Source organism: Ascidiella aspersa, chromosome 1 (assembly GCF_963924565.1).
Source record: "Ascidiella aspersa chromosome 1, kaAscAspe10.2, whole genome shotgun sequence".
In the NCBI taxonomy this organism is placed as follows: Eukaryota; Metazoa; Chordata; class Ascidiacea; order Phlebobranchia; family Ascidiidae; genus Ascidiella; species Ascidiella aspersa.
The window spans coordinates 3,938,305-3,954,414 of record NC_139447.1 but is presented as its reverse complement, the minus strand read 5'-3'; the positions used below and the strand labels follow the sequence as shown (position 1 = coordinate 3,954,414).

At 39.9% G+C, this 16,110-nt stretch overlaps 1 protein-coding gene across 1 annotated transcript; it reads right to left on the bottom strand.

The window, feature by feature from the left end:
* Positions 1 to 6,203: 6,203 nt before the first annotated feature.
* On the bottom strand, positions 6,204 to 7,628 carry LOC146166614 (uncharacterized). The gene has a single exon (XM_083393117.1). The coding sequence runs from the start codon at positions 7,626 to 7,628 to the stop codon at positions 6,204 to 6,206; it is 1,425 nt and encodes a 474-aa protein (XP_083249243.1).
* Positions 7,629 to 16,110: the final 8,482 nt, after the last annotated feature.

Sequence of the window (16,110 nt, the reverse complement as noted above, 5' to 3'; positions counted from 1 at the left end):
AAGTGTCGATACTTTGACTGCAGAACATAAAAAAAAAAATCATTTTATGGCCAAATTAAACCTCATACAGCACTAGAGCACCATACACTTTTTTATAGAGCAGCATCGGGGCAACTTTACTCAATGATTGCAAGGTATTTCCCCTGTCCATGTGTTATTATTGTGTTATTTGTTTTTTAATATTCTTACGTTGCACAAATAATCTAAATCTAAATATTGAGATATGTTTAAAGAACGCTATAAAATTGTGATTTAAGAAGAGATTAAGCATTATGTAACTTTGTTCGCAAAAACTAATAGCTGTGCAAAAAAGGTACAAATAAGCGCTAAAGACAATACAAACGCAAGTCCGTATAGCTTTATTATCATTTTATTTTCATTTTTGGCATCGAAATTTCCTGGCTCTCGACATTTCGTCGCATTAACATATTCTCAAAGCGTTTAATCCGGGTCGACCACCTTTAAGCGAAACGCGTAGAACCTCAGAGGGATCCAGATATCACTTATCATATAGGCCTGATAAGTGAACGTTTCAAAGAACTTGCAAGTTAATGCCTTGATGGAAAATACTCGGGTTTTCGCTAAGCCCTCTAATGCAGGGACCAGTATACACAGCAGACCGCTATGGAGTAATTGAATTGTTCTGCACTTTGTCGCAAGAAGTCCATTTCACGCTTTGGCGGCGAGATTAAATACGCGCCGCTCATTGACTCACAATCTTCGTCGAGTGTGGCCTTAACCTGAGCCCAAACCGAGGCCGACTTATCCATCGGGCCGGGTCAAGGGTCAAACCGGCGTCTAGGCCAGATGAAAGGCCTGGGACGGCCAGCTGCGACTAAATAGCTGAGTTTGCGACCAAAAAGCAGCCCCGACGTGTAAATTCCGAACGACCACCGGGCAAGGCTGCGGATTTGGCTCAATCTCGCCCTTGAAGTCCTGCCTGGATCTTCACACGCGCCTAAGTAAACAAGGATTTTTCTTGACTGCGGGTTTTCCAGCTGCTTTATCTCGCGCGCATACACTCTGTTAGAAAGGAATAACTTTTCGTTGAAGGCTACTTTCACAGTGACCAGCGCGTTTTACATGTATTGTGCTTCTTCTTTAATCATTCCAAACTGTTTAAGATAGTGTGATTTATGCTAAAAAAAGTTTTTACTAAAAACATTAACGTTATAGGTAATAAACTTTTGCGTAATTAACATACTCAACTCCACCAAATACAAAACATGCCCCGACAAACAGGCTATTTTTCCAACCAGTAAACTCACACTATTATGCCATTGTATACAACGCCTCCTTTATATTGACTTCATTCGCTCTATGTTTAAAAATGTTTTATTCAACATTTCGAAGTTAAACATAAAAGTCATTCGCGCCTTCAAGACAACCCTAATCACTTAATCGCTTGAACTTGTCTTAAAGGGCCAAACATCCATGATATATCGCAAACAGCCGTGACTTTTGTGGTGTATTTATCGCCGCAGATGTGTCGCATCATTCACAGATCTTCCACGAGTCAAAACAGTTACGCTTTCGTCCGACGTAACTCATTTCGTCACGCCACAGGCAGTTTTGCGCGGTCTCTTTGCAAGGCGCCCAGGCCCGTGTTTTTAACATTCCGTCAACATTTCTCCGTCCTTTTGTAAGTCTGCAAGCTTTGTAAAGTGGCATTTTTGTCAACCGTTTCGGGATTTTTTGTAAAGCTATTATCGAAAATACAAAGATATATTTATTATGGATTTAGAGCCCAGTGTTTAGTGTCGATTAGCCAGACGTTAAACAGCTTTGTAAAGTGGCACTCTTGTCAACCTTTTTGCAAGAGTTTTGCAAAGCGACCTACTCCATGCCTAACTTAATTCTATGTTTTTTTCACCCATTGGACAGTTCACATGGCCAGTAAAAACTGGCCCTCTATTAAACCAATATGTGTAACAAGCAAGAGTGTGCATTTTCCCATGCCTTTGCAGGTCCTATTTGAGTCTGTTTCCGAGCCATAACCGCACTTGTATTGAAACAGCGTCATAGCCTCCTAACTAAGAGTAACCGGCAACCCAGACACGTCTTTGTCGCCAGTCAACAGGTGCGCGACTCGCGTCTCTCGTAAATTCTGCCGCGCGACCCCGAAGGGATCTCATAACTCCACGGTTCACCCGGTACCGGGGTTTTGTTTAACCCCGACGGCCTGTGGCAGACAGTAGACGCAGACCGCAGCTGTACAGAACAGAAGAGCAAAAATATAATTAATACTTTTGCCAAGAGCGCTGCCGGCTATTGCTGTGGTGGGGTAGACGTGGTCAACAATTAAATTAACTTCGTTCTGTTAAAGTACCAATACTTGACTATATTTGCAAATCTATTTTAGATTCGATAAATTGTGTATTAAAAATTTCATTTTACAGATGTGAAAGATTTCGTTTTCTTTTTGTTGCGTTGTTTTTTTACTTTTATTTATTTTTTTTCATTTAGTGTTTAATGCTATTAAAGACAAGTCAAAGCGCGACCTAATCAAAAAAAGTCGCCAGGTTAAAATTCTAATAACATTCTTACTCTTGTTCTTCGTAGATATTTTGTCGCGCACAATACAGTTAATACCATTTACCATATTTACCCCCATGTTGTACGCGCCCTTGGAAATCCAAAGACGCCCTGATAACCGCTCTAGGAACATAAGTACTAGTTTTCCTATTTCTATATCGCACTTGACCGTCTGAAGTGACCCGGATTAAGAGGCCATACTTGATTACTGTGTTGACACTTTTCGCGCAAGACAATATATCCGGAGCGGCTGAAGTTGTCCGCCAACTAGCACCTGGGCTTGGCGACCTTGTTTTACTCTGCCTGGCCTGTTGGCATTTCATTTATAGCTTGACAGATTGCGTTTCAAAAAGAAGTCAGGGTATAGTACAGTTACAGCAGTTAATTTGGCTTTATGCGCACGCCCGTTCACTAAACAATTTCTATATCCAAAAACATTTTTACTACTCCACATAATCGCAACACGTGATCGGAACTCTTTGGATCTCACCTGAGGTTATGCAGGAAATTCGGTAGAAGATTGACGCTATATTTTCAAGAAAATGCAACACCTGAATAAATTGTATCTCCACCTGTTAATCCCGATTTTGTGTGCATAACCCAAGTCATCTCCATCACTCATTATTGTCTGACCTATCTAAACCGTTGTGATACAATACTTTTATATCGTATCTCAACGATTTTAATATATATTAATATATACAGTATAGTTATAGCATACTCAGCTATATACTTTTAAACCTGTAATTTTTTTATATTTGTCATTCGTATAGCGAATAATACAAGCAAGTATATTACATCAAATTTAACTTGTTACACCACCGCCGAAACAAAGTTACATGATCGCCGAAACAGGGGTAACAGCATACATGTTTATTGGTACTAACGAGATAACTGTTTCACATTTCCACGCGGCCCGTCTAGTGACAGGCAATCCAAACCTATAGGAGCCTGGACCGCAAAGTCAACAACCCCCCGGGGTGCATCCTGTCACCCTACCCCAGTCCCGTAGCCCCATTTAACCCATGTTTCCCGCGCCCCAACTTGTCTCTGTCTCCTTGTTTACTCGCCTATCTCTCGTGACCTAGAGCGACGTGCTTGGGGCGACAGCAGTTGACGGGTAGAGGGGGTATAGGCCAATGTTGTAATGACTTTAGTCATTGACTTGTGCACTTAAGTCGCACTTAATTCAATGTTTTCAAATGACTTGACTTGATTTAAGTCTTTTAGACAAATGACTTGACTTGGACTGAAGTAATTTTGTTAAATAACTTGTGTTTAAATTAAGTGTTTTTCATTAATATTTGTCTTAAGTTTTGCACATTAAACACTTTTATTGCTGTATTTTGCGTTTGTGTTATTTTTTTAGTTAAATTGTTGTTTATAATTGGACGAGTTTGCCAATTTTAATAGTTTACCAGTTTACTTTTATGTCAATGACAAGAAATTGACTTTCACTCATAATGACTTGACTGGGACTTGACTTGGGCAACCGATGACTTGGACTGGGACTTGACATGTTATTTTTGCAAATGACTTGACTTGGACTTTAGTCATTTCTAAACGACATGTTTACAACACTGGTATAGGTATTGGTGGAGTAAGGTGGGGGCTGCAGACCCACCCAAAATAGGCTCATCACAACAATTTAATACGACCAACCCAAGTTATATACAAGTTATAATCATAGGACATAACCACTGGTGCCAGATCGTTTTATTAGGCTACTTAAGGTAACCATCCATCATGTTAAATTTCCGACCTTTGCAACATGAAGCTACTATGTGAAGACAAGCTTTGCTTTATCTAAAGCTAAAAAAAACACGTTAATTGAATCTGTTTGATAAGTAAATAAAGCAATGTTATTTCATGTATAGTTGTGGTTGGAACAATAAACAGAATGAAAATAGTCCAATAGGCCTTTCACAACCATTCAGCCCCAAGGCCATGAAAGCCCTAATCAGGCCCTGGGTATAGGAACATAGGTAACGGCGTTGGTTGGATTACTTTAGTAACAGTTTAGTGGCTTTTGGCTTTTGGCGTATGGCGTATCGTGTGCTGTTGTGAAACTCTGTTGTCTGCTTGTTTAACCCAGTGTTTGTCTAGCATTGGCATTTGAAATTGCATACTGTCTTTTTCGGTTGCAACACTTTCCAATAGTAGTTGAGACATTTTGATTGATTATTGTGAATGCATCGTGAATTCCTGGCAAATTTAGGTGTTATATTTGCATAACAAACAAAAAAACACCATTTAAAGACGGGCCTTACAAATGGGGGTTAATTGACGCCGTAAGATGGCCCTTTAACGGATCCAAAAAATTTTCTAACAACGTAATACTTTTTGCTGTGCAGCCATAATTTTATGTTGTCTAAAGAATGCATACGGCGACTATTCACTTTGTTTATGGTCAGCATAGCGAGTATAGTAGCTATAATAAAAGTTTGTTTTCGCAAATTTTGATTGAGCTCTGCGAATATACTTTGACTTGCCATATTATACTTGTATAACTAGATGTGGTACTGAACGTGAAGGTTGACACCTTATCAACACCGCTCTACCTGTTCAACACTAAAGGTGCTAAATAAAGCGTCAAAGATGAAGTTTAGAGTAGACTGATAACAATTGCGTTTCACCTTTTATAAGTGATGCTTGAATTACTTTTCAGTCACATTAACTGAAAATTCTACAAGCTCGTTTTAAAACGTCTTAATCAACGTAATGTCAATCTACTCGAACTTTTTGACTTTGCGATTTATTGTCAAGCTACATTACAGATCCGTGCATAGTGTTACCCAAGTTAGTACTTTTTAATGATTTTGACAAAAATTTAATATTACCTACAATGCAAACGATAGAACTAGTTGTAAGGACAGATTTTCTCCGAGCAGAGCGAGTCATTGAAGCAAATACTTTTTTTCATTGGTTTTTATTTTTACGTGAAAAAGTGTCACACGAGACGAAATACGAACAACGCAAAGCTGGAAACGCCGCGGTGCAATTTCGGCACAAATCACAGGATCAAATGGAACGCGATAAACGAAAAAAAACATCGACTGAACGATTGAATTGAACTGACGAGCGCTTTTGAATATTGTGCGCTCTATTACACCTCATAATATTGACGCCGACTTAAGTCATGTTCTACAGGCAATCTAAACAGTTTGGTCGCTAAAGAAATGATTGCCATTAAATGGCGTTTGGCTCGTGAAGTGGCGGTATTTATCTCAAGGCCACATACCATGCCACTGCAAGACAGATCCACTCATTATTATGGATTTAGGGCTTTGTGTTATAGTGTCGATTAGCAAGACGTTTTACTGTCGTTATTTGAAGTATCTCAGTGTGGTTTTATGTGATCGGTAAATCTCTTTAAACGAATGGCGGCAGCACCTGAACGAATTTTAATAGCGGACTAATAGATCTTGGCCCATCAATTTAAACGGAGGCTAATAGATCTCAATAAAACCAAGGCTAAGGTTCAATAGTTTGCTTATGCACTACTTTTGTCACGTAGTGAGAACCGAATTGACAGGGGCGCAGTGAATTTGCTGAAAATGGCGCTGCTGCGAAACATAGCACAAATCTCAACGGACTCTAAAAATATCGAAATACAAACGCTTTGTGTATGTTATGGCGGCGTATATATATACTCAAAGCGACTGCGGCTATTGCACTTGCAACTCGGTGAAACGCTTCAGCTTGGCGAAAGCTGTGTACGAGTAATGCTCGGGCTGTCCAGAAACGCCAGGTGCAGTGGTCGCAGTGGTATGATGTGAAAGGCTGTGATCCTGGGCTGATTCTGCAGAAGTTGTCTTACCAGGAATAAAAAACGCTGACTGGGAGGCTGTGGCTGGCAATTTTGCGACGACGCCGCCATATTGAAACCGCGGCGCTAAGCAGTCGCCTTGGCGCGGGAAATCACTGCCACTAGTTACCGCGTCGCTTTTTTGCAGGTGTCGGACGAGGAACGGTGCGGCCGCGGGCTTTGGAGTGGACGAACGCGGCGGCGAACAGAGACGCTCGTCCGGCGAGCGGCGGCCATTTTGCTCGCTGAAGTCGGTCGAATCTGCTTTGCTCCTTTTAGCCGGGCTCTCACTGTCTGAGGCAGCGCTTTTTCGCTTGCGACCCAATGAGTTTGTGGGCGAAAGTGAGTCGCGCGATTTCGACTCTTTCGGTGAGTAGCGTCCGCTTATGATGTTCTCAATCGAGAAGTTGATTTTGGGCGTCGACTTGACGCCGGCGTCGCTTTCATCGCCCGATGAAGATGATGACGTCAGCGAACCGCTTGTGTCCAGCAAAGACTTCGTCTCGCCGTTGCTGGACGAGACGTTGGCGGTCCGGAGCGGCAGGGCGCCTTGTCTCGCTGCGTACTGCCCGGCCACGAGGCGCTGCAGCGCTTGGGATTGTTGCTGCTGCTGGAAGCCGCGCATCATCGAGTGCACGGGGATTCCCCGCATATTGAGTGACGTCATCGCGTTGCGGAAGCCCATCATCGCGTTCTGGAAGTAGGCGACCGAAGAAGGGAAGCCAGGGGCGAAAGCTGGAGCGTAAGGGGGCATGGCGGGAAAAACCCCGGTGGCGGGGGTGCAGAACTGGGGGTTGTAGGGGGCTGTGGTGCTTGGCAATGGCACACCTGGCTTTGTGGGGTCGTTATTGGCAATAAACTGTCGGTAGTCAAAGTCTCGCTTTTCCTGGGAGGGCTGCTGCTGATGCTGATGATGTGCTGGCTGTGAGTTGAGCGCAGTTCCCTTCTCGACGGTCTTAAAACGCTTGCGACGGCGAAGGAAGCTTCCGTTGTCGAACATCTCACCACAGGTCGGGTGCAGCGCCCATAGGCTTCCTTTTCCCGGCTGGTCTCCACGTCGAGGCACCTTGACGAAACAGTCGTTGAAGGATAGGTTGTGGCGAAGTGAGTTCTGCCAGCGTTGAGTGTTCTGGCGATAGAAGGGAAAGCGGTCCATGATGTAGCGGTAGATGTCGGCCAGACTGGCCATTTTACCAGGCGAAGACTGGATTGCCATGGCGGTGAGAGCAATGTATGAGTAGGGAGGCTTCTGCTCGCCGTACGAGTCGCGTCCTGGTCGTGGCATCTCGCTTTTTGACCGAGTTTGATGGGTATTTCGGTTTTGCTGGGTATTTCAGTTTTGCTGGGTATTTCAGTAACCAGTACACTTGCGTTTGTCCCTTGCTTTTGTCGCTAAAGGTACTTTCTGCGAAAGAAGAAAACACGACAAGGTTAGCACGACTTTCATAAACCCACGTTGGTTGCACTTGTGCATTACAAAAACTCTGCTTATCATCTGTAGTCTTTTTACAAAATAAAAACGCCAAAATCTCCCCGCTTGTGGTTAGAAAACGTTAATATTCATATATATTTGATGTACAATATGCAACATTTAGTTGCAATTAAGATGCAAAACGTTTAACGATTGCAGCACGTCAAGAATACGATGTCTATTTGTCAAACGCTGTGCTCTTTATTATGGGCTGGAGCTGCCTGAAAATATCCTATACATAAGCTGCAACACTTTAGGGAGTAAGGAATCTCGCGCAGACAATAAAATGTAAAAAAAAAGATTGCTTTCGCATCAGAGGATCTTAAGACTATCTATAAAAACAGGTATAAAACATAAAATCATTTCCTATAAATAAAATCCATAAACTCTATATGCACTGTCGAGCGAAAACCAACAACTTGTGTCATCGTCTATACTTCACAAGTGTGAGCGAATGTGTTTTTTCGCTGGGAAAACTTTCTCAGCTTCCGTCTATCTCTGGCCTAATTGCTTTCAATTCTGTTGTTCCAGACGCCTATTCAACGCATTGTGCGGCCGGTGAAAACCGTCTGGACTGCCTATCTTTCGGGGCGGCCATTAAGCGAGAACAAATTCACGGAAATTCGCTAATTAGCGATCGCGCAGTTTCGGCCATCGAAAGTTTCCAGACGGGCCCGAGTAGGTTTCAAAATATTTCGACAAATTAAAATTGCTTAGTTATATGAATTGACAAACTGCTGGCGCTTTGATAAAAGTTCAAGTTTTGCACTTTACAAATTATTGCCTGAAAAATTCAAAGTTTTTAAACTACACTGAATATTAGATCCGACAAAGCAGACGCAAGTTAGAAAAATATTCCTCAGTAAGAGTCATTAGCGTAACGTTTTTGACTTTTTATTATGGCTTGTTTTTGTTTCCGCAAAGTATCACATATCGACTAAAGGAACAACTTGCAAGCAAAATGAAATTCCTAAAGCCTGTAAATAATCGCAATTTTACTTTCCTAAATAAGGCACGGTCTGCAAACTCCTGCATACTTCCAAAGACGTAAAATTGCGCTTTTCCGCACTGACTTTCTCCGCTGTAGCAATAAAAAGAAATTATAGAATCTGTACAAACAACTAAAAGGAAACATATCCAGCGGTACATATGTAGATGTGCAGATGCATCTACTACTTTCGACCGATTGTATAGCAAAAATTCGCCGACCGACGTTTAAATATGGGCACGCTTTTTTCGCTCGTCTCTCTTCGCCGCTTGAAACCTACAGTTTCTATTTGTCTCTCTCTCTCTTTCTACACAAGCTCTTGCAATCAACGGCCGCGTATAATGCATCGCTGACTCTACGTGTTTATGCGCACCTGCCGCCCTATGTAGCTGTTTGCTTCGTACACCTTGTTGTGCAAATAGTCCTTTCAATGCGCGAATATGGCAAACGAAGGACGAATGGACGCCAGCCGTGTTAATTAAAGCGCTGTGCAGGCAGCATGTGTAAATTGGACGCTTGCGTAAATAAACCTGCAAGCGTTTTCTCTCAACGTTGGAACTAACTATAGGTGTTGACGGATGGACAGGAGAAAGGAAAACAAAATGTGATTTTTTTTGTCCCGGCGACAAATGTGTGCTTATAACAAATATATGTTGATTTGCCACGATTCGTGCGGCCCTAAAACATCGACATGGTGTTTCTTTAGACAAAAAATTCATCGTGACTTGAACAAGCTTATATGCTGTAATTATTCACTCAATATCCATACTATATAACAATATTAGAGTTAGCAAGTTGAATTAAGGTTATTATTACAAATTTGGTCCGGTATTTTTAAACAGCAGGGTACTTGGACAAATAGGTATTTTGAAATTGTTTCACTCAAACTAATCAGATAGGCTACTGCTGTAATCTAAACGTTTAACTATTCGGTAATATTAGAAAATTTGTATTACTAAAATATAATTCTGTAAAACCAATTTACACAACTTCATGTTTATTAAAATTTAACTAAATTTAGCTAAGTTTGTTTTCTTTGTGTTTTAGATACAGGCAAAACCGAATAGATTGGGTTTTGTTGAATGGTTTGAAAACATATTTAATATAAAGTATCGTAAGATTTTGTGTGTGTGAATTAGGAAATATGGAAAAACAAAATAAAAATATATTGTTTAAGTTTCCGTAGTTCAATAATCATTATTTAGTTTACAAAAGATTTAGCTTCGCAACTTTCAGTCACGATTCCATAACTACAACAATAAAATATATATGCCACCTGTTAATATGATAAAAGCGACAGTGATAAACAGAAACTTTATTGTTGCTACCTTAAGCGCGAATTTGTTGGTAGTTTCCTTTTTTAATAAATACATACAACTGTGATGAGATACAGGGGGTAGATTTTTTGTTTCGACATTTTGTTGTGTACAAACGTTTCGGCAATACCTCATGCCATCATCAGTGTCAAAATGGTTCGGCATGAGGTATTGCCGAAATGTTCGTTACAGCAAAATGTCGATTTTATCGAATATAATGGCTTTTATATTTATATTGAAATTTCGACATTTGTTTATCGAAAAACAGAACAAAGTTACGCATAACTGTTGTAATCGTTGTAGGTATAACCGCAAGATATCGTAGCGCGTTCCCCAGTATGAAAAGCCTTGTCCTACTCCACACCCTGACAAGGTATAGCGTTTTTAGGGGTTTTAGAGGTTGTTTTGGGAGGTTGGTATTTTTGGAGGTTCTAGATGTGTTAGTTGTTGTTTAAGCTTATTTTTAGTGGTTTTATGTTAATTTTTGTTTATTTGTTTAGATTTTGAAGGTTGCCTTTTTTCGTTTCCGCTTTTTGTAACTCGTTTTTTGGTGATTTAATTTTGTCCTATTTATTGCGCGCTGAAAAGTTTTATTTTAACTTCGTCTTAGCATATTTACATGAGTGCATCAAAATCAACTGGTCAGGAATTTTCCTATGTAAACCATCCTGAAAAGGCATCCCGCGGCGTTGGTCAGTATACAAAGACCCCATACACAGAAAGGTGACTGACCGGCGACCGTACGCGCACACGTGCCCTCGTCCCTATATTTGCAGAGAATTGAAAGCAAACGTTTTTATTGACTGACCGACACGCAGCAGTATCAATAAAGCGACTGCGCGATTAATTGCCCGACGTGCCTTGTACAGAATAGACACGCTCGTTGGCTTCCAAAGGCCTCGTTTTACGGCGACCGAACTATAAGTTGTCGTTGAAAGTCGCAGTTGGACGCCTATAGTTTGGTTTAATGCCGCTGACAGTTGTTTTCAACGTCGAAAGTGTAACGCCTTGCCAACTCTGCTTTTGTTTGCAGGTGCCGTGCGACCCCCTTTCGGTCGGCGTTGATACTTTTCGCGAGAAAGTCTCAAATGACATTATGATTTGCAACCAACGCGCCACTATATGTCAAAACAAAGCGGGATGCATTACTAATCCTATAGTTTACAAATTATTTTCTTCTTTTATATTTCTCAAAGCCTGTGTCTGCGAAGGCCAATTCAGATAGAATTGTGTTATGACTATCCCTAATTAAAATTTGATTGGTAGTAACTAAAAAGCTTGGATTGTTATTTCAGTATATTAGGGTAATCAAATTAGCGAGCCACCAAAATACAGTATTGAAGTTTATTATTGCAGTTTCACTCAAGAGCCTTTGTTTAAACATATTTGTTGCGTAGTTTACCACGGAAAAAAGTATAAGTATACCTCCAATACTCGCTAGACTTTCTACCATTTTTTTCTTGTAAATATAGTCATCAAATCAATTAATCGTGTTGACTAAGACCGTTCGGTTTGTAAACCTTTTTATGCTATGAACGTGTAGTTTTGGTCTGCGGTGAAAAACGTTTTTTTTTACAGAACCAGCAAATTCGGCAAGATGCAATTGTACAGATATAGTCAAATCCCGTTTTTTCACACCGGTTTAGTTTGAAAATGATATACAAACCAGGCCATGTAACATTTCGCTATTTAGACGCTGTTTAAACGTGCTGATTAGACGAACAAATACTTAAAATATGGAAAAAACTCTTTACAAAGATAATTTTACGGCAAAAAAATACGGTAAGTGTTTTGTACCCATATATGAATCATGCAGCTTACACAAAAGTTCCAATATATTCTAAAAAAGATGTGCACGTAACAAAAACCGAATTAAGAAAAAAACACCAAGTCAATTAAAATTCCAAAGTGAATAGGATGTGTTGCGACCATTTTTTATTTCCTGCGAGAATACTCCCATTTAACGCCGCCCTAAGCATTGCCTTGTGCGCCTGTCAGGTGTTTATTGTGCTGTCAAGTTGCCACAATACAGCCACAAGTATGGGCGCATGTATAATCCGGCGGGAATTCGACATAGGTGGGAACGTTCTGGCTCCCTCGCCTCGCTGCCAAATTGCCGCCATCTCGGAAGACAAAACAATTATTAGGTTATTGACTTGTCGTGTACGTTAAACCATTGCCCGGTCAAGTGAATTCTTTGGGAATAGGAAACCTCGCGGGATTTTTTGCGATCGGAAATCGATGGGCATATGCCTCGGTTTTTGAATATCCGTTGCTGAACTGAAAGTGCGATGTTTAATTGCGGAAGAAAAATCGTTTGAAACACGTAAAATTAGCTTTATCGGGTTTTTTAAGTTACAATGTTTTTTCGTTGTGCAAATTATGTTCTAACGAGTTCGAAAAACTGAAATTGAATAAACCAAAAAATTTAGAAACACAAAACTGAAAAAATACGTTTAGCATCTCGTGGCTAAAAAACTTTTAAAGAGATTATAATGCAAATTCTTATCTCTGGCGCGTATTAAACTTACATTTATTTTATGTAACCAAAAAAAAACAACAAGAAAAATATAACAACAATAAAATATACGCGCCAGGAAAACAGTGATCGACCAGCTGAAACCTGCTTCCAATGGTTTTGGATTCTATAAAGAGACACCCTTTTTACGGAAAAAAAAACACAACAAAAAAAAACAGTTTTCTATATTTTTCTAAACCTATATGATTTAGTCGACTTTTCAAAAATAAATGCAAGAAGAAAAAATTTGCCGCAACCACCCGACGTCACCGCAACAAAACAGTGAACATATTGCAAGAGACAAATTTATTGACTATGGCGGGCATTGTTCGCGAAACAAAACAAAAAATCGCGCAGAAATAGCAGCAGAGTGGATTATCAGCGGCGAATACACACGCCAGGATAAAAATCGCCGTCGATATAGGACCGCGCTGCGAAGTGGCGCGAATAGCGACCGCCCAAATCCCGAATTTATTAGTTTTTCTCGCTGGCCGTGAGAGCCGAACGGCCTAAATCGCCTGGCGCACTTCCGAAAAAAATTTCGCCTGGAACGTCTATGTATACGCTATCCTGTTTGCGTTCGACCCTCATAATGGCCGGATTAGGGGATTTTCTCGCGTCTGACCCTAATTTGGTGATGGGAAACAGTGGCCAATCGTGTTTTTGCCACTGTATCTGTTTGCGACGAGCCGCGTGTAATTGCTAATTGCGGATTACGAATTGTTTTTCGTCCCCCCAACCCCGATTAGCCGTTTTTTTATTCCTTTTGTGGACAAACGTTGAAATGATCCAATAAACTGCGAGACGTTACCACAATGGGCCGGATTTCACGCATATTGTTTAAAATAAAGTTATTCTTCTGCCATTGCAAATACTTAATCTTTGGTTGGCGTTATTTAAAAAAAGTTTTAATTTTATTTATATTGGATTTAAAAGGTATGCATGTAGGAATGCCCTCACATTATATACCCACAAAGGCTTTATAAAAAAAACCTAAAATCAATGGTACACTATGCAGAATTCACGGATCTGTAATGTTGTTTGATAATTTAAATCAGAAAGCCAAAAATGTTGAGGAAATCGACATCATCTTGATTAAGACGTTTCGATACGAGCTTGTTTTATCGTCAGGTAATGTCTAAACTTAAGTAATGTGTGTTTTAAAGTTACAGAGGTAATTTGACTTTATTCAAGTTAGGCTGAAAGTTAGGAGTGCAACTACAGATCAAATTTAGGTCATCTTCGATTCAGTTTGTGCATGTATATTTCTATATATAATTTTCCTCGGTTTTTGAATATCCGTTGCTGAACTGAAAGTGCGATGTTTAATTGCGGAAAGAAATTATGTGAAACACGTAAAATTAGCTTTATAGGGTTTTTTAAGTTACAATGTTTTTTCGTTGTGCAAATTATATTCTAACGAGTTCGAAAACTAAAATTGGATAAACCAAAAAAATTTAGAAACACAAAACTAAAAAAATACGTTTATTTATTAAAGTTAGGCTGAAAGTTAGGAGTGCAACTACAGATCAGATTTAGGTCATCTTCGCTTCAGTTTGTGCATGTATATTTCGTATCCAATTTCGGAGTGATATAGAAACCTTACATGCCTGCAAAGGCAAAAAACGATAAAAGCCGATCAACAAACATAAGGGGATTTTAACCATTTAAGGAGAAACATCCGCAGCTGAAAGGCAAATATAATTTCCTGACTAAAGGAGAATAGGCTGATTGCAACAGAAATCCTAACGAAATCGAAATAAGCCCAAATTGACTATAAAAGGGAGACAACTATAATACGTCGTTCAAGCTTTGTAGGCTTGCCTTTGCTTTCGAGAAAGGCACATACGCTATATTATGCATTTGCGTTTTGACAGCAACGAAAAGTACGTTACGAAATGATGCTAAAATAAATTACGTAAGGCGAAAAAGTAGCCCACCAAGAAGTATAGTATAGAGCGGGGGTTCTTAAACGTCACGGGAAAATAATTTTGGAAGTCGGCGTTTGAAATGCTAAAGAGAAGCAGTGTTTCACATAATTATACTAATATTGGATAAAACAAATTAATAGCAAAACCACCTATAGGATATAATGCTTCTCAACGTATAGGTCGCGACCCAAAATTGGGTCGCTGTTTGATTTGGTTGGGTCGCCGACCGCAGTAGCTCACATATTTATACTAATTGAGATTGGTTCTGGAAAGATTTCTCAATTTGGAAAATTAAGGAAGAAATACAAATAATGTCTTATAATAATTATTAAAATCGAAATTCTTTATGCTAATGCCTATTTGTTTGTTCGCTTACAAAAAGCTAGTTTTTATTTTGCTTACAAGAAAAAACAATTAGGTCGCCAAAGCTCAGTTGTCATACTTACGCTTAATATTTGGGTCTCCGCGAAAAAAGGTTGAGAAGCACTGACCTACAGTATAGAGCTGAATGAAATGTTTAACGATATAAAAAAAAATAGAAAACTTGCAGTGCCACTTGTCAAATCAGGATTTTTTCAAATGTTGTAAATCGCTGTGGTTCGTGTTGCGACAATATGAAAGTTTACAAAATCTACAAAGATCGTATTACAAGTTTTGAAAAAGTGTTCATTCTAGAAAGGTCTAGGAAAATTAATTAAATCCGACTGCGAGAATGTTTTTTCTTCTCTTGACATAGTAAAGCGAGCGCTAACACGACAAGTATGTCGTTCACTCAGATACGCGCCACTTGCGCTTATATCAATCTATCGGTTTAACAGCAAACGTGTTCTTTGCACACTCGCGAACAGTAAGGGCCACTCCAGGGCGCTTAAACCCACTACTTGAGTGTCAGCATAGATCGTCATTGCGATCCCGCACATATTAATAGGGTCCTCAGCTTTAATCTTGCACACATGTAAAAATCAAATAGGCAATGGTCGCATATGCGGCGACGCTTGTTGGACAAATGTGTTTAATCCCTGATCTGGGCTAAGGGCCCGCTTACACGTGGCCTAATCCTGGTGAAGAGGCTTCAAGGCGGCTTTGCGGCTCGGATCATATCACCGAGGCTTAACCCTTCGCGCCTTGCCCTGCTATAGTTTGTGGCCGTGGTGCTTAAGCTTGGTGAGCATTACGCGCGATTGCTATATTGCGCTATAATGAGAATATCGATATTCGCCCTATAATCCCGCCTGATGGTCTGCGCGTGCCCGCTGACAGCCACTTTGCGAAATGCTCGGTTTTGAGCGGAATTATAGATAAGGCGGGAAATTAATTTCGCAGTAATGTTTATTCTTTTATTTAAAAAAGGAATCTTTTTTACAATATCTTATAATTTATATTTATTGTTTTTTCGCCGAAAAGGAAATTTTTAGAAAAAATGTTTGCTTTGACAGTGATTGAAATATTCCGTGATAAAACCTATAATAGACCTTTTTAAACATATTTCTTTAATATTAACAATGCATTTCTATACATTTGGATTTCTTTCAATTATACAATG

Bases quoted from the DNA above. Each gene is read 5' to 3' on its own strand.
- LOC146166614 (XM_083393117.1), bottom strand. From the start codon at position 7,628: ATGCCACGACCAGGACGCGACTCGTACGGCGAGCAGAAGCCTCCCTAC.